Consider the following 23,438-nt stretch of genomic DNA (forward strand, 5'->3'; position numbering starts at 1 on the left):
CTACAAGGTTCACATCTACGACCATGATGGTGACCTGGGTCAAGCCTACACATATAAATCTAATATGAGGTGATGCAAAATGCATCATTATTCTAAAGATCAACAATACTACAATTAGGATATGAGATGTTATAAGCTACATTAGTATGAGAATATATCACTTGGAAACTAATTATTACATTTAAAACATTCTTGATAATATATATTATATAAAAAACATTTTAATCAAAGCAAACCCAAAACATAAAACATTATACATTTAAACATTTTATATCTATAAATTTAATTACGAATTTAAACTTTTAAGATACATATAATCAAATTTATCCATCAATAATAAAGAATATTGTGAGATTAATTTAAAATTAATAATAATCTTAATTTTTGATTTGTAAAAAGTGGGAAGGAGGGAGGTCGGTATGGAAGGAACCCATTGTAATAATTATTGAAATAAATAAATGAAAATTATTTTTAAAAATATTTTAATTAAAAAAGAATCGGTAATAGAAATGTTAATACATAACTATGTAATGGAACCTAAAATTTCATTATATATTATAATTTAATAATTATTAAAATCTTAAAAATGAAAACAATAGATAAAAAATTTAAAATATATAAGTAACTATTTATACATTATATTTATTATTTATATATACATCATAATTAAAAGAAATCAAAAAATCTAAGTTTGAGAAGTTTTAAATAAAAAAGTTTTGAGTTTTTAATAAATAATGAAATGTATTTAAAAGGTCAGTTCATTATATAATAATGTCTAAACTTTGATTACATATACTAATATTTTAATCATTATAATTGATTAAAATAAAAATAAAAATAAAAATAAATTTAACACACATTCATTTAGTTTATAATATTTTATGAAAAAAAATGAAAAATTAGAAGCAAAAGTAAGTTCTTATTTTTACATGAATATATTTTTTTATATAATAAAATTTATTTTTTACATAAAATTAAAGAAAATCTAGAAATAATATATATTATACTCTTTATTAAATACAAATATTTGAAGAATCACATCAATTTATAAATAATTTTTGATAAAATAAATCTTTCCAATGATAATGCAAAAATATTGTATTGGCTGAAAAACTAGAAATTCATCATTTGATATGTAGACCCATACAATAAACAAAGTATATAATTGTAGCATCTTGAAATATATAGGGTAAGATGTGAGTGGAGAACAATACAAATTTAATGAAATTTGTTTTTCTTTGCCTTTTTGGTAAAGTTCTGCGGTTATTCTATTTGTCTTTTCGGTAAAGTTCCTCGGTTATTCTATTTTAAAGTTAAATATATCCATCCCAACAATAAAATTGTATTCAATTGCATTTTGCTTCTCAATTATTAACTCTTAATCAAATGAATAAGGACACAAATTGGAGTGAAAAAGGCAAGTGCCTAATTGCAACAAAAGTTTGACTCTAAGTGATCCGAATTATGGTTCGGAGTACAATACTTGGTGCGAACCTGCGGTATTGTCAATTTGATTTCAAGAAAAAAACTAAACAAAAATTGTAGCAAGGCAAAAAGTGCATTCATTCTATTTGAAAATCTTCTATATACAAAGTTCATGGGATCCCAAGGGTCACCAAAATCCCCTTGGAATTGAAAATGAATAGTTTGGAATGTTTATTACAAAATAAAAACCATCAACTAACAAAAAGAACAAAAAACTATATAAAAAAATTAGTCCAACTTTGAAAAGTCATAACTTTTCACTCAGAACTTGAAACTGTGAACCATTTTCACCATTGGAAAGATCTCCAAGAGCTCTAGATCGTAACCTTTATGGATGTTGCCAACATCCTTAAAGGACCGTCCAAAGTTCCGAGGGCTAAAAATGCTTCGAAGACCTCCAAAAATGTCATTTACTAAAACATAGAAAATACCAAAAAAATTATATTTTCGATATTTTCCCATCACTGCTTGTTTCCTGATCACTAAGCTAGCATGCTTGACATCACTGTGTTTAATCAATAAGCTTATTTTTGTGAGTCCACTTTTTATAACATCTTTTTTCCTCCAAAAAAATATAAGACAATTCAATGTCTATTGTGTTTAGAATTTTTTTGAACTATAAAAGTTTTTAACTCCAAATTATTAAATAGATACGTTGTCAAGAAATGTTCATTTATAATGATATCTTATAGACTTATGAATGTTTAATATATTAACCCTTCACCAATGCTCAAATTCATTGGTGTCTTCATTTTTAAGAGTTACAACTTCTATCATTATTTGTTTATTGTCTAATTTAAATTTGTGCAATGTATTGAAACATCTATGTTCTTGAGATTGACCTCTTTTTAAAATCACAAAATTATGATAGTTGTATTTGGTCAACATTATAATCTAAAAAATAAAAACAAGTCAATGGTTGCTTGATGCATTAGTAAAGTTGAAATGTAACAAGATATTTTAATTGAAAACGTAACAATTACAATGATTATGATTAGACAAGACTATAATATCATTTTAAAAAGATATAACTTAAATGAAATATACTGTAAATGTCCATTTTTGGTAGCTCATACCAAAGTTAAAAATTAAGTGCTCTCATCATCTTCATCATTTGAAAATGTATTATATGTTATTTTATTGAAAACATCTAATTATATTAGCTTTAATTTGTATTTAAATTATGAACTTATGTTTTAACAAACTAAATGAAGAGAAAAATAATAAAAATAAAAAAGTCAACTCATTATTAAAATCTAAAATATATATTTTAATTTTTTTAAAATCTATATTTTTAAATCATTTCAAAATGACAAAAAAAATATTAAACAACATTTCATTATATTAATAATAATAACTACAAGGCCTATTAATGGGTTGGGTTGGGTTAATCCAGATTCGAGTCTAATAGAGGAGGGCACATGGTTGAAACCGATGGAGGGATGGTTTAAAATCAACTTTGATGGTGCCTCAAAGAGAAATCTAGGCCCTTTGGGCACAAGATTTGTGGTACGATATTATACAGGAAGTATCATCGTCATGGGGGCAGAGCGGTTAGAGGATGGAACGAATAATGTGGCAAAAGTAATGGCAACTCTTCAAGCTATCAAATTCGGTAAATGCTAGGGGCTCTCAAAAATTTATTTGGAGGGTGATTCTTTAATTATCACCAATGCTATTATTTCAGGTGAAGAAAAAGCTTGGCACTTGCAAAAGTACATTTTTGGAATCATGCACAAATTGGCAACTCTTGAAAGTTACCAAATTAGTCACGTACAACGCATAGGGAATGAGGTGGTCGATGCTTCATCTAAATGTAAGCTATCTTTCAATGATGTTGGGGAGATGCAGATTGAAGATTATGGTAATTTCACATTTGATCTTTGACATCATTGGCACATCGTCACATGAATGGTGCATTTATGAGGGTAAGGAAAGGTGGTTGATGGGAGAAGGGTCTCAATCCGATGTTAAAAGGCGGTGAAGAGTGGTTTTTTTTATGCAGATCGATGCAACAATGGTTTTGCTGAGACAAGGTGATGGAGGTGAACTTCACTTTGATTACTTCTTAGTAGCAAGTGGCATTCCTGGGGCCAGTCTCTACGAAGAGATTGAAAAGCCTCTTCAAATTTGTGGATGTGGAGTTTGTGTAGGTGATAGAATTGTTGTTGGGGAAATCTTCCTTTAGACCAAGCATCAACATAAGACAAACGTGGACATTGTTGACCATTAAATGGGTGATGAAAGTGATTGTGGAGGAGGATTGGACTTTTAGGTTGGACTCTGTTTTGGAGTGGGGTTTGACATGAGAGAGGGCATTGATTATTTGAATGTCGAGGAGGTGTATGAGCTCATTCCTTTTGTACATTGGCTAATTGGGTGTAACAAATATGAGAGACATGTTGAGGTGTTAATTGGGTGGGAGTCCTTGAAGGCGGTTCTCCAATAGAAGGAGGTAGTGGAGAATAGTGCTCTGGTGGCCATTGAAGCAGGTGTCAAGGATAAGAGGAAGTGAATTGCGAGGAAGGAGAAGGTGGTGATGCCCAAGAAACAGAGCACAAAGTTGTGCAGAATGCGCATGAAGTTAGGAAAAAAATTTGCTCCTAAAATATTGTAATTTAGTTTTCTCTGATACAATGTATGTATTAGGGGATTGGTGGGCGGCGTTTGGTAACGACGTGATGGAATTTTTGGTCTCTGTACCATTTTTTGTAGTGGTTTGGTGGTTGTTGGGTGGGTTTTCTAGGGTTTGTAATGACAATTTGGTTTATTTTGCTTGTACTACTTTTTGCTTTTTGAATGACATAGTCCTATATGGCTAGGGTTTCACAGTGGTGGTAGCTTGGGGTTGGTATTGGTCTTTTTGAAAAACAAACTAGTCAATTTTGACGGCATTGTAAATGTTGTAATTTCTCTATTTTAAATATTAATAAAATATACCAATATTATCGATAAATAATAAATAATAATAACTACAAAATAGACTCAAATATCTTTACAAATTCTAAATTTAAAATTGGATTCGTCTTTAACCTCTCTTGAATCCTAAAATATATAAATGCTTTGTCCTTTTTATTTGAGTTTTTTAATTTATAACTTAAATATGATGCAAAACATTAACTCTATTTTTTAATTCTAAAAGCTTTGTTTATAAAATTAAAATAATAATATAAGATGTGTAAAAAAATTAGTTATTTTTTTGTATGTTAACATTTTTTTAATTGAATATCGATTATAAATATCTCATTCATATGAGCATCAACATTACACCAATATACACATTCCTTGTGAGAAAACACATTAGGAATTACCTATGGAAGATTAATAGTCACTACTTAGAAATCCACTTTTTATTTAGAAACCACCTCCATATTAGAAGTCAATTATGGAAACCAAGAGTTATGGCTTAGAATTCCACTTTAGATGTCATTATTGGAAATTGAACTAAGGTCCTCATAAAGGCTGCAATTATCCTGGCTCCAAAACTGCACATCAACAACACGACAAGTCAATAACATGAATTTTAAAAAAAATTACAGATAGTTGATCATGATCAGTAGACTTAGCCGTGACTCTGATTTTTTGATTTTTTTTGAAAAAGCCAATAACATGAGTTTTATAATCCTCTTTTGGAGCTAGTTTAGCTGCATCCCTTCATAATAACGAAAATCCAACATTTTAGCCAATTACTCTAAATCTCTTAGACATGTTAGCACTTTTATTTTAGTCCCATTTCAAATTATATTAGATTAGAAAATATATTTGAAATTTAAATTAATTTTCTATACATTATTTCTATGTCAATAAGGGTGCAGTCATAAATTGTCATCTTCTTTGAGATGCCAATGTCTTTTAATCATGATAACATCTTGTATGGTCACAAGTTTATCTTTTATAACACATATCTAACCTTTTATATATAAGAATTGATAGTAACATGGACATCTTTGGGGATTTATCTAGAGAACATTGAATTTTGAGACCTTGATTATGATTAAGCCCCATAAAATGTTTGAAAGGTTCTAATAATAATTGCCCTTTGAAAATGTGTAGAGTTCTAAGTGACTAATACACATGTATGCATTATCAACTACTAAGGTGTAGTAACATGGCCACTATGGTCTTGTGCTCATACCTGTTGCTTCTTGCTATGTGTTTTTTAATTTCTCTAGTTTGTTTATGCAAATGTCTTTATCTTTTATAAATAATTATGCTATCCTTGTTAATTATTTAAATGCAGCAAGAATAAGGACACAAATTGGAGTGAAAAAGGAAGTGCCTAATCCCCACAAAAATTCGACTCTAAGCTAGCATGCTTGGCATCATTGTGTTTAGTTGATAAGTTTACTATTGTGAGAACACTTTTCTAGAGCATCTTTTTTCCTCAAAAAATATAAGGTAAGTCAATGTCTATTGTGATTAGAAATTTTTTGAATTGTAAAATCTAATAGAACTTTTTAGCTCCAAATTAAATAGACACATTGTCAATAAATATTTATTTATAATGACATTTTACACACTTACAAATGTTTAATATTAACTCATCACCAATACTCAACTCATTGATGTCTTCATTTCTAAGAGTTTCGAGTTCTACCATTACCATTTGTCTATCATCTAATTTACACTTGTGCAATATATTTGAAATATTTATATTCTCGAGTTTTTTTCATTTTTTTTAATAAAATCACAAAATTATGGTAGTTGTATTTGGTGAACATTATAATCTAAAAAATAAAAACAAGTCAATGGTCCCTTTGTCTACTAGTAAAATTGAATGGTTCTAAACGAGCCCACCAAGGATCAAGTCTTGAGGCCTTGACATCATAAGAGATGAGACCAAAATTGTGCCTAACATGATTCTGGCAAAATGGATACCCTTCAATGGTTGACTCTTAGCCAAAAGACTTGTATCAACAAAACCATTACACTTCACATAATACAACTGCTAATACCATATTAAATAATAATAATGGTTTAGCCCCCAAGGTGTGATTGGTTGATCGAGTCGTTGGAAGACATGGATGATCGACAAAGGTTTAAACTTTGACTCACAATTACGTATGTCGTGGGGCAAGCGATGAAATATTACATTGGTCCAAAAGATTTGTCTTGCCTTCTCTAGAGTGACTTGACCACGAGGTCTGAGTGGAGTCAGGGTAACACACATAAGATATCAACAAAAAATAAAAAAAATAATAATCCTTCAAAAAGTATTTTTGTATTGTATGGTGTTTTTAGTGAAAAGAAAGAGAAAACTTATTTTGTACATACAAATGAAGCCCAATTACATACGATCAAATCCTATTTTCCCTTTAAAAAAATCAACTTTTCTATATCCTATATACATGTACATTTTTTTTTCACAAATAGACCTGCCATCTAATTAAATCACCAGTCTTCGTCTCCTTTGTACCAAACATCTAATCATCTAAATCAGAAAAAAATACTAATTTTATATTCCCATTTTTTCCTGACACATTAGAAAATGTTCTGTCCACGTGGCAGGTCTCCGACCTTTTTATACGGGGGAAATTCAAATGCCCGCATTCATACAAACAAACAACGTTAAGCATAAATTTCCCACCCTAAATATACAGCTGCCGTTTCAAAACCCTCGCCTTAAATTTCTGGGTATTGTCGGATCTGTCGGCTCTCAATTATTGGCCCGGCTCTGCTCGTTGATGCTAAAATTGGCTGTCATTTGCTGGAGAACGACGAGGATTTGACAATAATCCAGTTGCCCCGTCGCATATAACGGATCTTCTCGGTAGAGGTATGTAACGGAAAATAATGGCATCACTGACTTTGTTCGAAAATTTCTTTTTGAGAGAGTTTACCCGCCGAATTCGCGGGCCCGGGTTCGATTATCATCGGCCTTTCGAAAAGACAAATTATGTTTTTTGATTTATTTATTTATTTTGGTTCTGGGCTTCTTTTTAGGGATTGTTAGGGTTCAGAGTTAGAAATTGTACTCATATGTAATGGGCTTATGGTATGTAATTTGAATTTTCGCTGGGCAGAGGGATGTTTGAAGTGTTGAGGCGGTCGTTGTATGTTTTTAATTTATTTATTTATTGGTGTCAATTGAGGTCAATTTCGCCATGTTGAAGGGGTTTGCTTATGATTTTCACAGGTTCCAGGAAATGACGGTTTTGGCGTGGAAGAGCCGAAACCAGGCTGTGCTCGATATCAAGCGGGGTTAGATTAATGCGCGTCATTTGACCGACAATTTGCGAGATTTGAAGTCCAGATTCTAATGTGGGGAGGAATAGCTTGGCAGGGGCCTCATGACTCAGTGGAAAATAGATTCTTGGTGATTCACTGCTTAGCTAATAAAAAGAAATTCAAGCCTGGTTGAATTTGATTAGGTTTTTGAGGAACTGGGGGTTTTGGCGCTTGGGAAAAATGATAATTTAGATCTGGGATGGATTGATCAGCTGAATAGTAATCTGTGTCACATTGCAGCTGCTGGTGCACAATTGGGACTTTTAGAGTTATATTAATTCAAAGTAAGATAATTGTGGGTTCGCAATGGGGGCTCCATTCAATGACGAGGTTGTCACTATCAAGCTTGGGAAGAATAGTGGGGATCCTATTGTTATCACAGTTAATTGTGCTGATAAGATTGGTCTCACTTGCGATTTTGCCCGTGTAATTTTTGATTATGGTTTGACCGTAGTCAGAGGAGGTAAGATTTACAATTCTGTATATCCCATTTGTGAATTTTGATGTTCATACGTTTGGTGCTTCTGTTGTGAATCATTATGTAATATCATTTTTCCAGAATCAGACATTGTAATATCGGGTTAACCTTCATGATAGTTTTGAGTTTTAGTGCTATTGTATTTTGATGTGATATGAGTTGAATGTGGGGTAAATAGATGGGAACCCAGATTTGCGGATTTGTTACTATTTCTTTCTGGTTTTGCAGTATTTAACGTTGTAATGTGTTAGAGATTGAATCTGTATTGTATTCTGACAATGCATATGCATAAATTTGTTGAATTCTCGAATATTTGCGCTTTAGAATATGGCTGTTTGATGTGGTTGGAAAGGAACTTGGGGTCAATTTATGATGTTGGAGATGTTTTGATTTATTGTAATCAGATATGAATTTTGATGTTTTTAAATTTATGATTTGCTGATGTTGTAGGGGTAGAATTTTGGGTAAGTATGTGACAGTGCACCAGCGTAGTTTTGTTGTATTATGTTATGGACTTTTGATACTCGTGCGATTATGATAGTCTGATGAGGAGTTGGGATCAACTTGTGACAATGTAGATGTGTCAACTGATGGAAAATGGTGTTATTTGATATTTTGGGTCCTGCCGCGCCCTGGGTCACCTCGGAGATTCCCTTGGGCAATGCTCAGGAAGAACCTTACATCTATTTGTCCCCCTAATCCTGCTCAGCTTTTCTTTGGAATCTATTCAGATCCAAAGCCCCCAAAGGTCTATGTCTTGCAGATATCTTTGTTGGATCGAGCAGGTCTTCTAAATGGTCGGTAGTCCCACCTTTTATATTTTTCTGGTCCCTGATGTTGTAAGTATTTGGCTAAAAAAGTGACATATTGAAACATGAATTGATGCAGACATGTCTCAAGTGTTGTGGGACCTTGAATTTTCTATTCAGAAGGTGAAGGCATCGACGACTCCAGATGGCAGAGTGATGGACCTCTTCTTTGTCATAGATAACAGGTAAGAATTATGATTTCTGTCTCATGGTAAGCACAATTGTCCTGCATTTTATGGGCCTGATTATGCCAACAACAAACTGTATTAGGGAGGGGCCTCAATCAACCAGGGGTGTGGATTAAGGAGGCTCTTGATTTTATCTCTTTTGGTAGGAGTGAGATGTGCAAATTTGGTCTGCTTATGTATTTGCCTATATCTTACAGGGATATGCTTCATTCTGAAAAGAGGCAGGTTGAAGCTTGTAATCGCATAAAAACTGTTCTGGGTGAATCTGCTACGCACTGTGAAATCCGTGTAGTTCCCGATCTTGGGACCATGGATTGTGCATCATTCTCTTTGCTTCGGCCTTCCATTATTGAAGATTTGTGCAAATTATCATTAACAGATTCCGAAACAGATGCTAAAAGTGTATATGCTAATAAAAATGTACAAGCTACTCAAGATTTACAAGCTAATAAAGGTTTACAGGCTACTAATTTCATACAAGCTAATGGCTCTCTCACCAGCAAAATTTCAGTCACAATTGATAATTCTTTAAGCCCTGCCCACACCCTGCTCCAGATATCGTGTAAAGATCGTAAGGGTCTTTTTTATGATGTATTGAGGACTTTAAAGGACTATAATATCCAGGTAATTCTTTATAGTTCTCTTTATATTGCTGCTATTAAATGTTGAAACTATATGGTGAATACTAAAAGCTCTGTTTATGTGGTACAAATTTCTTGCTGTATCATTCAGATTTCATATGGACGGCTTTCTACTAATGCCAAAGGAATCTGTGAAGTGGATTTGTTTATCTTGCAAGCTGATGGAAGGAAGATAATAGACCCACAGAAACAAACCTGCTTGCGTTCTCGTCTGGAAATTGAAGTTTCCCATCCTGTACGAGTGAAGGTTGTTGATCGTGGACCTGACACAGAACTGTTGGTTGCATCTCGAGTAGAGATATGTGGAAGGTGTAGGCCGAGAGTTCTATATGATGTAACATTGGTGTTAAAGACACTAGATATCAGTATTTTCACAGTAAGTTTATTATAACATGCTATCTTTTGTATACATGAATCAGATGTTGCTACTCTGATTTTGTTAACCATCTCTTATTTGCTATGTTTGAGATTATATGGAGTTGAGTAATGAAATGACCTGACCTTATCACATAGGATGACCATGGAATGTTTTTATGTTTCTGTAGGCTGACCTTGTCAGATATGCAATGGGTGACCTCCAATGGGAGGTGTACAGATTTCTTTTAGTTGATAGGCCAGATCTATTGCTTGAAAGCAGTCGTACTAGAAGCCATATAACAGAACGCATTGAGAACATGTTGATTGGTTGACAAAGAATTTTGTATTACAAGTCTTTTTCTGGAAGTGTTGTTTGCTATCAAGACATGCTCCAAGTAAAAAACCACTATGGATTGTAACAATTGATGTGGAACAAAAGGCGAGTTATTGATCTCTATTAATGATTTTCAATCAACATTTGAATATCATGGCTATTTTATTATTGCGACATGGCATAAAAAATGTGCATAATGATTCATTGTAGAATAAATGATAAATTTGGAAATACAATAGCTGTAAAATTAGGTGATCTCGTGAAATTGCAATATGGTTCAAAAGGAGAGTAGCTTAAGAAATTTACAAAATACCTGTCTGTAAAGGGTAGGTATTTGGAACCCAAGTAACAAGGGCTTTACATCATCTTTAAAGACTTTGCAAGGTTGGATCAAGGAATTTAGAGTTATCTGTTCATACTGTTGCTAACAGTCGCATGGTTCAAAACATGTTTTTTATATTCATTAACAATTTAACATAATCATTGTTTGATGTTTTGATTAAAAAGAATTTTCAGTAATTTACTCCGAATGCAATCTTTTTATTGCTTGTTCCTGGGTTTGTGCATATGCCTGCAGATTCAGTTCTATTCTTTATAATCGAACAATTCTTATATAAATTTCCTTGTTCATATTATAAGCATATTACCGAAGAAGAACCACAAGAACATCCTAGATTCTTTTATTGTACATGAGACACACAGTCGTGACTGTTTGATCGTTTCCAAATGCAGACATAGCTAAGTCGTCCTCACAGGAAGCATATGGCCTTCAAGAAGATTCAGCACAATGGTCTCAAGTTTCGATTAATGGATCTCTCTGGCTTGTCTTCTATGAGAATATTTTGTTAGTCATGGATAAAAGACAGTTGTACTGGCTGACTGCTGGTATTGGCTTACTCACAGGTGACATCTCGTTTACAAGGAACAAGTGCAAAATCCTTAACTAACAAATCTGGTAGGTAGCTTGCATATGAATGTTAGGATGGTCAGTGCCTACCTCAAAATTTGCAATAAGGTATGCTTGTAAAATGTGAACTATTTAATTTCAAGTTGTTTTGAGCATATTGCAAATCACAACACCATCAAAAAGTTTTAAGATGCTACTCTTTTTGGTCTTCCAGCAATCCATGTACGTTTGTAAGAATTTGTTGAATGCTGCATTGTTAGTTATTGTTTGCATTTGTCACCTTCTGACATGGAAGGTAAACATTTTCATTCAAATACATATCCATTTAAAAAGTTGAAGGCCAATATATGTAGCTGCCACCAGGGAATATCTTTTATAGTTTAGTAGTTTCCAGAATGAGAATGGAGCAGTTGTCGTCTTAGGTACTTGATGATGATATTAATTTTGGTCTGCATGCTGGATTCATAGCACCATATATTCTTAGGGAAGTGCAAAGGTACCAAGTGTTAAATTAGATTAAATTACATATAATGATATGTCCACCTCCAAATGTGAAAAACAACAATAAACAAACTAAAGAGAAGACTGCATCTTCCTCTTTGCACCTCTCCTAATATAGCTCAATTTTTCAGTCAAGCTAGAAGTAGTAGCAGTGGGTGTTGTGGTATCTCTTTTGCTGATTTAATCTTCTTTGCTCTCCTCCTTCAAACCCTACAAACCTGTTTTCACCAAGAAAGAAAGGCAAATGAACGAAAAAATGCAAAAACAAATCACTTTTTAATGTTGCTGGGCGTCATAATTGGGTCGCAGGAGTCTCTGCAAAAGACTCGCCAGGACTTGCCTCACGAGTCCTTGGCGAGTCGACTCGTGGAGTCATTTGACTCGCGAGTCCGTGGTGAGTCCACGAGTCTTCAAACTATGCTTAGCTGTACTGAGAGATTGGTAGGTTTAAATTAATTAATGGGTTTTAGCTTTTCAGTTTAGATTTACAACATGAGTCATTTTAGAGTCCTTAGCATGCAGTTGAGAAATAACTTGATTCAGAAACATTCTTGGGGCAGTTTCTTCCAATTAGCATTTTTTATATACAGAGCAATCTGATCTACCTCTTTTATTAATGGCATGTGAAAGAAATCCCGTCCATAGCAGTCACATCTTTTTCAAAATTCATTTCGGTGGCTGCTGAAGATATTTGTGTAGTCTGATAAATTTGTCTGTTTAATAAATTAACATGTTGCCATTCATTGTTTGATGCCTTCTCACTTCTAGCTTGCCCTCTGAAACTTACAGGGTATGGCTCTCCAATAAGTAGCAATGCCTATTTATTGTAATGCTTAAGTTTATAGTGAGCTTTTGTTAGTTTGTTTAGCAGGGCCTTCTCTCTTGAATTTTCTACCCAAATTTTTTTTCAAAGATCAAAATTATATAGTTTGCACAAGTTGAGATTAAGACTGCACAGAGATGCTAAAACTTTATTTGTACAAATAGTAGTCTTCATCCATTCAGGAAACTGATATTTGGTTCTGCGTTTTATGAAATCAATGTAAAATATGATCATTGGGTAGGAACTGTTTGCCTTAAATTAAATCATACAAGTATTTCTAACTTTGCAAATTTCAAATAAAATTCCAAGGACTGTTAACAAGCAAATACCAAAATTTTTCATAAAATTTCCACTTCTATACAGGGGTGGATTGAAGACTTCCTTTTCTGAAAGTTTAAATTAGTTATTTGACAGAGATCATTTTGGAGAACAACCAAGTACTATGTAAGCCACGAGAACAAAATTATTACAGATTTTTGTTTTTCTTGTTTGTATAACAAACTTTTCTAAATAACTAATAAAAATAGTGGGTACATCTTCCCAGTAAAACTAGTATTGTGAAATGTACCTAGAAATCCGAGAGATTGGAAAGAGGCTTTATCCTATGCATATTTGGAGTCTTTTGGAGTATTAGGGAAAGGATATGCTTTGATCGATAGTATGATTTTATGGATATTAGGAGAAAGAAAGAGATGCCTAAAGAGGGAATAAAACCTTAACAGCACAATTATTCTAATTAAATATTTACTTATGCAAGAATGGCCATTTGTAATAAGAAAACCTAATTCTGCTGGGACAAACGGATTACAAAGTAATGGGTTCATTCAAATCTATAAGGCTTTTGACAATTCAAAATATGTGTTGTATCTATACACATCTTCTGTTGTTTAATCACATCTTTACTATTGATAAATGTCTTGTGATGTTTGATTCTATGATTAAACAGCAGAAGATGTGTATAGATACAAGTGACAACACATCCTTAGAATTTTCAGAAGCCTTATAATTTGGAAAACTATTCAGTTTTACATCTGGTTTTTTTCTCATTCTATCTAATCATCTTTAGTAAGAGAATACACAAGCTAATTCAAGATGACAGAAATTTGCCTTCTTGGCAATGGACTTTCTCAATTATTTGCTTAGTCAAGGTGGAAATCCCAAAAACAAAACTGAAAGCAAATTTTGATGATATCATAAAGGTGAACAGAATGGATATCTCTCTTGTGGTTATCTCTTTTAGAAGAAGACACAATTTGAATGTTGGAGATAAGTATGGCCTATTAAGCAGTTATTACACCTTATAAACCTAGCCTTTAATGATTCTTGAAGCTTAAAGGATGAACACTTGCTAGATAAATATGTTTGAATGTCCTTGTCAATGTGATGATTGAAAGTTAAAGGGATATGATGAAAATGCTGCTGTTAAGGGCATTCAACTGGAAATAGTAAGGATTTAAATTTCAAGAGATTTGTCACTGTAACTTGAAAATGAATCTAAACATTGAAGCTAAGATGGGGAAAATCAGTCAGTGTCAAACCTATTGGCTATTTAGATTATAATTTATCATGGTTGCTAGGAAATTCCATTACAGGAAACTCCATTATAGGAATGTTGACTGGTACTTGTCCCCATATCCACAATTTCTGGGGACATACATTTATAAACATAGCTGTCTTCATGTTCATTTATCATGTGTCCTAATGTGAAAGATACCAGCACAATGTAATGTCCCCTTCCTAGGTGACATGCAGTTGAGCAGGGATTGGCCTATCATCTGGTTTCTGTAGGGCAATGGAGTGAAGAGGGAACCCATTCAGGAGTCATGGAGCCTTGCAGCGGGCTTTGTGAGCTGATTTAGACGTTCAAATGACAATTCCTACTTTTAGGGAGGTCTCCTATTTTTTAGGGAGAACTGACAGTTAATTAGTTGACCACTGGGGGGACTACAAAGCTGAGCAGGAGCCTCTCAGATAGTTTTTGGCACTTTGAGCGAGGTTCCTATTTTTTAGGGCGAGTTCCTATTTTTTTAGGAGGAACTGCCAGTTAGCCTGCAAATATTAACAAATAATGATAATTAATGTTTTGGCAAATATTATTATAATAATGAGGGGGCCAAATTAAAATAATGATGGAGTCCCTTTGTGGTTAGTTTTTCATAAAGAGGCATAAATAACATAAAGTTATTTTATTAATAGAAGGGGAGATGAACCCCTAATTCGAAATTAGGGTTAGAGCTGAAATAAAAAGTGAATTTGAGAATCATTTTGGCATGGAGTTGTTTATTTTTTGAGAGAATATTATCATCTATAGGTCTGAAACGAGTTTGACAGAGTTCTGGAGTGGATTTGGAGATGAAACCTCCATTTCTTGGTGAAAGGACGAAACCCCTCTCACTTTTCAATATACCAATTGGCCTGGAATGCTTATATTTGGTCAAGGAGGGCTATAATCAGAGTTTTAATGACAGCTACAGCAGGTTATCGTTCTGAAATTCAGATCTGAGCAGGAATTTGATCATTTTCAGTGAAATTTGTGCACATTTGGGGCCAGCCCAGCTAGACCGTACCATTCTAGCTAGCTTGGGAGATCAAATAAATAAACAGGAGGGTTTTGGAATCATCTTTTGCCTGGGAATTCATTGTTGGGGTTGGATTAAGGCAGATTAGTGGTTATTTTGGAGAATCCATATCTCATTTGAGCTACATATGCAATTTATTGGGGAAAAGAGGTCAAATTTGGTGACTTCTCCTGGCAAGGTTTTGGAAATCAGTTTGAGTTTGCATAATTCTTCATCATTTGTTTTTGGTAATTCTTTTAGAGACAAATAATACACATTGGTGCTGTTAGTACGCCCTGGAAGCACCTGTAGCATCATTTATTGCAATTCAGTCTAATAAATAAGCCTTGCCAGGCAAGCTTAGGACACCTGGTATGTTAGTTTGGCTTTGAATGTTAGTATTTGTTTATTCTTTGAAATTATTGTTAGCTGCAAATAAATCAGAATTCTGCAATTTAGTTTTAGTCAAAATTTCAGTTTGTAATCTGCATATTTTATCATTCTGCATCACTCATCAAACAAGCAAAAACCATAAATACCTCAAAATTGTCAAAAACTTCAAACAAATTCTTGCTGGTCAAAGATTCAAATTTGCAACAAACCAATCAGATTTAAGCATAGTCCTAAACGACATCTTTCACACAAATAAACTTTCCTTTGATTTGTAATCAATGAGCAATTCCAACATAATGCTTCATAGGAGTTATTTCAGAGACAACGATATACTCACAGACATCAAAGACAATAATCAATACTTCTGTTCATATATATTCATATATATATATTGACTATGGGGTTCAGGAAATTATGCTTCCAAGTATCAGAGCTAGATGACTTACAAATTCTTTCAGAATGTCTTTCCAGTTATACCATTTTTGTCTTGATCCAAGGCAGTGACCGGACTTAATATATCCTTCACCCAATCTATGTTTTCACCTAGACATCTTTCATCCGGAGGGGGAATGAGTATGATATAACTTGCATTGGAAGGTGCAAGTGTTAGCAATTGTCTTGGACCACACTTCATATATATATCCGCAAGATGCCTGGTAATTGTGTCTCCTATGTTGGGCTCGATCTCTGTCTCCAGCTATAGGCCCGACCCGTCACATGTAAGAACTGACGCATGCTCAGGAAGATGACCCACAAAGAGGATGTGTCAGATTAGTTATCGCTGACTATGCATAATTGCTGCTACTGACTTGCCCAGATCATTCCATCGCAAATGAAACGGAAATTGCTACCGGCTTGCCCAGATAATTATGCCGTTGCAATATATAGGACCTTTAATAATATCGGCAATATCAATTGAAAGATTAATCAGGCACAACTCCAATCTTTCAATCCAAAGACTTTGTGCCCACAGCCTTATGTAATCGTGACACTCCTTATTTGAATCAGACTCTATAGTTTTCACAACATTGACCAAGTCATATACAATGAATGCTGTCCAATGGAGAAATATCGAACACCCTTTATTTAAGCTGCACATAAACTCCACAAAATATATATAATAATATTCAGAATAAAGTATCCTTACAACTTATCACAATTCTGCAAATTTGTCTCCAACGGAGACTTTACAAATTTGGTACAATCGTGGACTCCGTCATGAATCCACCCTTTGGAAGAACTAGGGTTTCGTTCAGCCCTTCTGTCAAACTCCTGAAGCTTTCTGTCTCCTGAAAGCATAAATCGTTTATCAAATACAAGCATACCTTACAACTCCCAGTAAGCCTCCTTATAAAGACCTCCAGGAACTTTCTAGAAGATAAGGTCGACTTGAACATTGGAAAACTTTTTTTAATAAAGTGACATTATAATATTTAATTATTTAATTAAATTAATTAATATTAAGTCATCATATGAATATTTTATTTATATTTATCAAAATATACTGAGTTACCGGGTTCGGCACTCAAAAGCCCAAATACTGGTCCGGGTTTGAGTTCGGTTCGTGTCTGGTTTGGTTCGAAATAGCAGTCAGTAAAGTCAAAACACCTGTTGCAGTTGCCGTTGATGAAAACACTTGTTTGCAGGTTGCCATCAATGAAAACACCTTTTTGTAGGTTGCCGTCGATGAAATCACCCATTTGCAGTTGCCGTTGATGGAGGAATACAGTTGCCGACACCTGTTTGCAGATGATATCAATGGAGGGAGAGATACAGTTGCCGTCGATGGAGGGATACATGCCATCGATGAAGGGCGGGCTATGAACAGTGAAGCCTTCAATAATTCATTGGCTTTCCATTTATTAATTTTACACTTAAACAGCTTTTCAATAAATTCATAATTCACTGATTTATAATTTTATACACATGTTAATAATATATGTTATTATATTTAATATATTATATTATATAGTAAATTATTATATATATTATAATTATCAATATTATATAATATAATATAATATAATAATATATATTATTATATATTATATTATATATATATATATATAATTTTTCTATCGTTTTTGTGCTAACGAACCCAAATCCCTTTTCAAAATTTTGCCGTACCAACGTACCAGTTCTTTGAACCCGAACCAGTGCCCGAACCTGAACTGGCAACCTAGAAAAGATAAATAAGAATCAATTTAATTATATGTCACCTTAAAAATTGGGGACATTACACAATGTGATTGGCATCTCCACCCCTGTATTGGTACCTGTACCCTGTGCCGCCTGGTAACTATGTAATTTATGATCTTCAATTAGGGATACCGGTTGTACCTGTAGACTATTATCCCCACTCAGCTCTCTCATGTAAAATCTAAGCTAGTTTCAGGTTCATTTTGGGCAGGGAGTGTAATGCAATTGGCTACAGGTGGCTGTAGTGTGACCTGAGGCCTAGGATTTTATGCTTTGTCATCAGCACAATAAACAGGCATGCTTGAGATTTATGTTATGATTTTAAGAGTAATGTATGTTGTGATTTGTGTTATGATGACTGTTAGGAAGTTTCCAAAGACATTTGTTTGTTCCAGCTAGCAATTCCTTATGAGCGCATTCAATTTTTCTTTCTTTAAGTGTATAGTAAGGATTTCCCAATGGACACATTACTTATTTCAGACTGAATCTTATTGTACTTGTTAGTGTTATTCTCAAGTTTTTTCTACCATTGGCATGTCCAGATGGATTCTTGTTGAATTTTGATTTCGATAATAGATAACTGGTATTCTTAATGGCAATGGTTGATTAATGATATATTGTATAGGCCTTTATTACACTTAATATCTTTCTGGGTATATGAAGTGGTAGTTGTGGGAGTTAGATGGAAACATTTAGACATGCATCTGATTGGTGATAACATTTACTGGAAAGTGCATTGAAGCACCCTCTAAATCATTTAGGGGTCCAGCGGCAATTTATCTAAGATCTAGATCTAAGAATGTCTGTCCATGCATCTCCATATAATTGGTATCGACTTCTGTTATGCATAGATCTTTTGAGGTGGTAATAAATATTGTGGTAACATGTTTGCTTAGAACTTATATGAATTAGTGGGCAGGCAAAGAGATTGCAAAGATGGCGACCTTAAATACTGAAGCATAAAAAACCCTTTAGATGAGTTTTCTAAGCCAAACAACAATATTTGCTTAATGGCAACGTTCTATTGTCTGGTGAGTATTTCCATGTACCAGTAAACAAATCTTACAAACGAGCTTCTGGAATACTAAATGTTGTAAATGGGTTTTCTCAATAAGATACATCAGTTTCAGGCTACTTCTATTGGTGAAGCCTAGTTTTGGCATTGTTTTGCATAGAGATTATTTTTTGGGTTCATTTTACTGTATGCATCAACTAGGGACAAATGAATATAATTACAAATTTCATTGCATCAGCATATTTATATTCTATAGTTTGTGGTCAGTGACCTTGGATGAATTTAGGAGTAAATGTGAGTATAATTGTTCTCGCTTCCCATGCCAAAAAAACCACTTCATTTTTCTAAGGATTTACTAAATCGGTGAATGCATTATTTCTTTGGTTTCCGTAAAGTTGCAGATTTTGTGGTGGCATTAGAATTTCCTAACTCCAACGTGATTGCCTATGTCATATGAGGACTCATCCTTAGGCCCCTACATTAACCAGAAATGTTTCAGAAAGAGGGGAGGCATCTGGCTGGTTCTGGCTGTAATGGTCAACCCCCTATCAACAAAAAAATAAAGAAGAGAAAATAGAAGTAAAGGTGCCTCAAGATGATAGTCGTTAAAGATTTTTGGAATCTGCTATTACTGAAAATCTGTAGCTGAAATTTGAAATTGGTATAAATTTATGAACAAGGTATAGAATATTTTAAAACAAGTCGAGTACAAAGCTCAAATATTCGGGGGTTCCTGAAAACAAACCCATATGTATATTAAATAATGTTTCAGACAGATACATTGAAAACAACGACAAAAGTGTGAGGCACAATCTATTTTGATCATCTGCCACTGCTAACTTTAATCCAGATTTTGTCTCTATTGATCTGAATCTCAAAGCTCTCCGGTTCAGCTATTTAAACTGAAACCTGCCATTTGTTGTTTGTCAAAAGAAAACCTATTTGATGTTGCTGTTACGGGAAGGAAAAATGCTGCTAACTTTGATGTAGTAAGATCAATTTTTGGGATGAAGAGCAAACCCTGTGATTATTTTCTATTTTAGGTTGGGGGTTGAACTGTGAAGAAGTTGCTGTTGAAGGGTCTTTGGTTTTACTTGATATATATACAAGTTAACAATGTAAACAATTTTTAAAAAAAAAAATTTGTGTGACAAAGTTCGTGTGAATTAAGAAATAAAAAATGAAATTTCTTTAATTTGTGCGTTGAAGCTTATGTGAATTTCTATCTGAACTCTAATATTTATGAAATATGGCCCCATAGTGAATATGATGAATGCCTTAATGAATATTTTAAATTTCTTTTTTTTTTTGAATTTCGCCTATTTTAAATTGCCATCCTTTACCCTCCCCCAAACAAGACTTTCGATCCCCTGTTGCCCTAGAACTGCATTCCCATGTCTCCTGCTTCCCCCTCCTGGTGGTTGTATATCTATTTTCCGTTTTTGTTGCTGTTGTCTGTGTATGAGATACTTGCCAATAGATACACCCAGACTTTTGTGGGAGATGATTTAACTTTTGAGCATTTGCAGGCACGGTCTTTTGATGAGTTTGGAAGAATTGAATTGAGTTTTGCACAGTCCATGAAGATAATGTAAGAGCTTTTGGATGTAAAAAACATAAGAGTTAAATCCAAAACCTCTGACAGTGAATGTATAATTGCTCATGTGCTCCTTTTTAAATGACTCACTTCTTTTTCATATGGATTTCTGTATCATTGATTGCATTATATATTTGTAGTATGTGATTTGAGCTTTCTGTTTTTGACTGTTCTTTTTTCTTATCAACGTCTTGAATTATACTCTATGATCCATGATTCAAAACGTTGATGAGAAAAAAGAACACAGTCAAAACCAGAAGCTCAAATCACATCAGCATGGACTCTGGAAACCTAGGTCTATATTTGTAGTGTACTTAAATAGGCAAAATTTGTTATGTAAGTAGAGTTTCTTGACTCAAATGTGATTGGACATGCATTTTCTTTTTGCTGCTGCCGTCTGTTTATGGGATGCTTGCCAATAGGTGTGTTATATGCATAAGGACTGTGGAAACCTAGGTCTATATTTGTAGTGTACTTAAATAGGCAAAATTTGTTATGTAAGTAGAGTTTCTTGACTCAAATGTGATTGGACATGCATTTTCTTTTTGCTGCTGCCGTCTGGTTATGGGATGCTTGCCAATAGGTGTGTTATATGCATAAGGACTTTTGGGTGAGATGATTGACCTTGAAGTGTTTGTAGGCAATGTTCTTAAATGAAATTTGGAAGGAATATATGTTTAATTGGCCTTATACTTCGTTTGGAATGGCCCACTTTATTTTCTTGTGAAGCTATTGTGTTGGTATCAGTGATTGTATTATTTCTGTAGTGTTCCTAAATATGCCATTTTTGTGAAGTAGAATTTTTTAATTTAGATGTCACTGCATATGCATTTTCTGTTTGGTGGTGTTCTCTGCTCATGGGATGCTTGCTAATAGACGTGTCCAAAAGTTGTTACATGCTCAAAGACTTTGGAACTCCTTAATGTTGAACAGATTTCTAATCATGTAAGGTGCACTCTCAATCCAAAGAGCTTGGAGTGCATTCCATAGAGCTCAGAGTGTATGTACACGGCAGCAGCTATTCCCATACAGAACGGCATGGTATGGGATGTCATTGACATGATGGGAAAATGCCATAACGTGGCATGATTGCCTCGGAAACTTGAGCGGGGGATGACGAGAGCGAATTGGACTGCACCGCACCGGTTTGTGGCCGTCAGGATGGCAAATAGAAATGTGCAATTAGTGTCAACAGCAAGATAGCAAGATAGGCTGCTGAAACGTTGAAAAAGGCACTTTAATTAGGAAGGTGAGTTTGCTGTTGAACTTAGTAAGGTGTCTTCTCTTGCACTGAAAGATTTCTTCATTCCTCCTTTTCCAAAGAAGCCAGAAAATTTCATTGGAAAGCACCATTCAAAACCTATTCAATTTCCCATTAAGCTTTTCAACATACCCAGCCAAAATCTCAGACCAAGAAAATTCATTACAATCACTCCTATTAACAAGCTGAAAAATAGACTGATACCGTCCTGTAAAATATTTGACATGGAAATTTGCAGAGTTGTTTTCAAGGTCCTGTTGTGACAAGAATCTTAATATCATATCGAATACTATGGAGCAATTCGTCAACTTTGTCTGGACTTGAGAATAATATTAAAAAAAGACACATTCAATGGTATCTAGGGGAAAGGACCCAGTAGTCGTGCACCCTAACTTCACGCTTCTCAAAATCCTACTTGGAAATTTCGAATCACTCCGATTTTTTTACAGCAGCTTACTTGGCAAGTCCCCTGCTTATAACTAAGGTTTCAGGGCCACATCATCAAATATGATGCCACATCAGCATGCTTTTTGCCAAGGTGTCCAAAACAGCCCCAAAAAAAAGTGAGACCAATAGGCGTGCATTAGAGACACCAATAGTTGTGCAGCCGATGTGGCATCACCTGATTGGTTACTTTTTACAATATTAGTACATTTCTTAACAACTATTGGTACATTTCCTAACAACTGTTGGTACATTTCCTAACAAAAATTGATATTTTTTGTTTCAAACAATAGGTTTTATTTGTTCAATTTTTGGAACAAAAGGTATCAACAACCCTCACAACAATTGGAACATGCTCAACTACTGGGTCCTTTCCCCTAATGTACAAAGCATAATTGCGATTCTCGAACCCGACAACAATGCCAATATGGTAGAGAGCGTATGAAAGTAACAAATAAGGGAATAAAGCATCTAAATTTTTTGGTACTTTGCAAATGTTTGGTTGTCTGAAAGATAAATGCGTGCAAACATTATCTTCATAATATGCATAATTTTTTTGCCCATTGGATAGTCTGCTGGGTGGTAGGTGGGTTTGCTCGATTTGAAAAATAAAATTTATAAGTTGTTGAACAAATAGAAAGTGCATTTGTGATCGCTTTGCATTTGTGATCGCTTTGCTAGGAAGGAATTTAAAGTGTATTCGTGATGGCTTTGCGTAGAAGGAATTTGCCTCGTGCTTGGCACAGTATGTCTTTAGTGCTAGTTTTCATCTCAGTTTTTGTCAATATAAACAGCAATTTCGAGGTATTGTGGTAATTACTATGATGTATTTTGCAATCAATGTTTTCTCTTTGGTGAACTTTATTGCTGTATCTTTCTAGTTTATTTGTATGGCTTGGTCACATCTTAGTTCTAATCAAACTCTTTTAAAGCTAAAGGTGTGCATAAATCCTTAAATATATTAAATATGTGTTAGTAAATTTGCGTATATTTAAGTATTGTCCCCTAAACTAAATGGTTCTAGAAATATGTAATCTGGCATTAACTTCTGTTTTTAATTTGAAAATTGAAACCTTGTGTATTTTTTCTTAAAGAAATTCTTGATCCCGTTAGCTTTGAGGCGAACTTTCGAGGTGCCTATTCTATATGCAAGGGACATGCATATTTTGTACATAATTTTTATCCTTAGATACAGTTCTTTGGTCTCCTCATGTTATGAT

At 34.0% G+C, this 23,438-nt stretch overlaps 1 protein-coding gene across 2 annotated transcripts; it reads left to right on the forward strand.

Annotated features, from left to right (window-relative positions):
- The first annotated feature begins 7,027 nt into the window (after nt 1-7,027).
- Nucleotides 7,028-10,692, forward strand: LOC131049468 (ACT domain-containing protein ACR9). Of its 2 annotated transcripts, none has more exons than XM_057983524.2 (7): nt 7,028-7,261; nt 7,622-8,176; nt 8,770-8,988; nt 9,080-9,185; nt 9,386-9,812; nt 9,921-10,205; nt 10,375-10,692. In XM_057983524.2, exons 2-7 carry the CDS (start codon nt 8,020-8,022, stop codon nt 10,516-10,518), a joined length of 1,338 nt encoding a protein of 445 aa, XP_057839507.2. In that variant the 5' UTR covers nt 7,028-7,261; nt 7,622-8,019; the 3' UTR covers nt 10,519-10,692. The 2 variants fall into 2 exon arrangements, with proteins under 2 accessions (XP_057839507.2, XP_057839508.2); XM_057983525.2 differs by lacking the exon at nt 7,028-7,261 and adding an exon at nt 7,343-7,480.
- Nucleotides 10,693-23,438: the final 12,746 nt, after the last annotated feature.

The sequence above is a fragment of the Cryptomeria japonica genome, chromosome 11 (assembly GCF_030272615.1).
Source record: "Cryptomeria japonica chromosome 11, Sugi_1.0, whole genome shotgun sequence".
In the NCBI taxonomy this organism is placed as follows: Eukaryota; Viridiplantae; Streptophyta; class Pinopsida; order Cupressales; family Cupressaceae; genus Cryptomeria; species Cryptomeria japonica.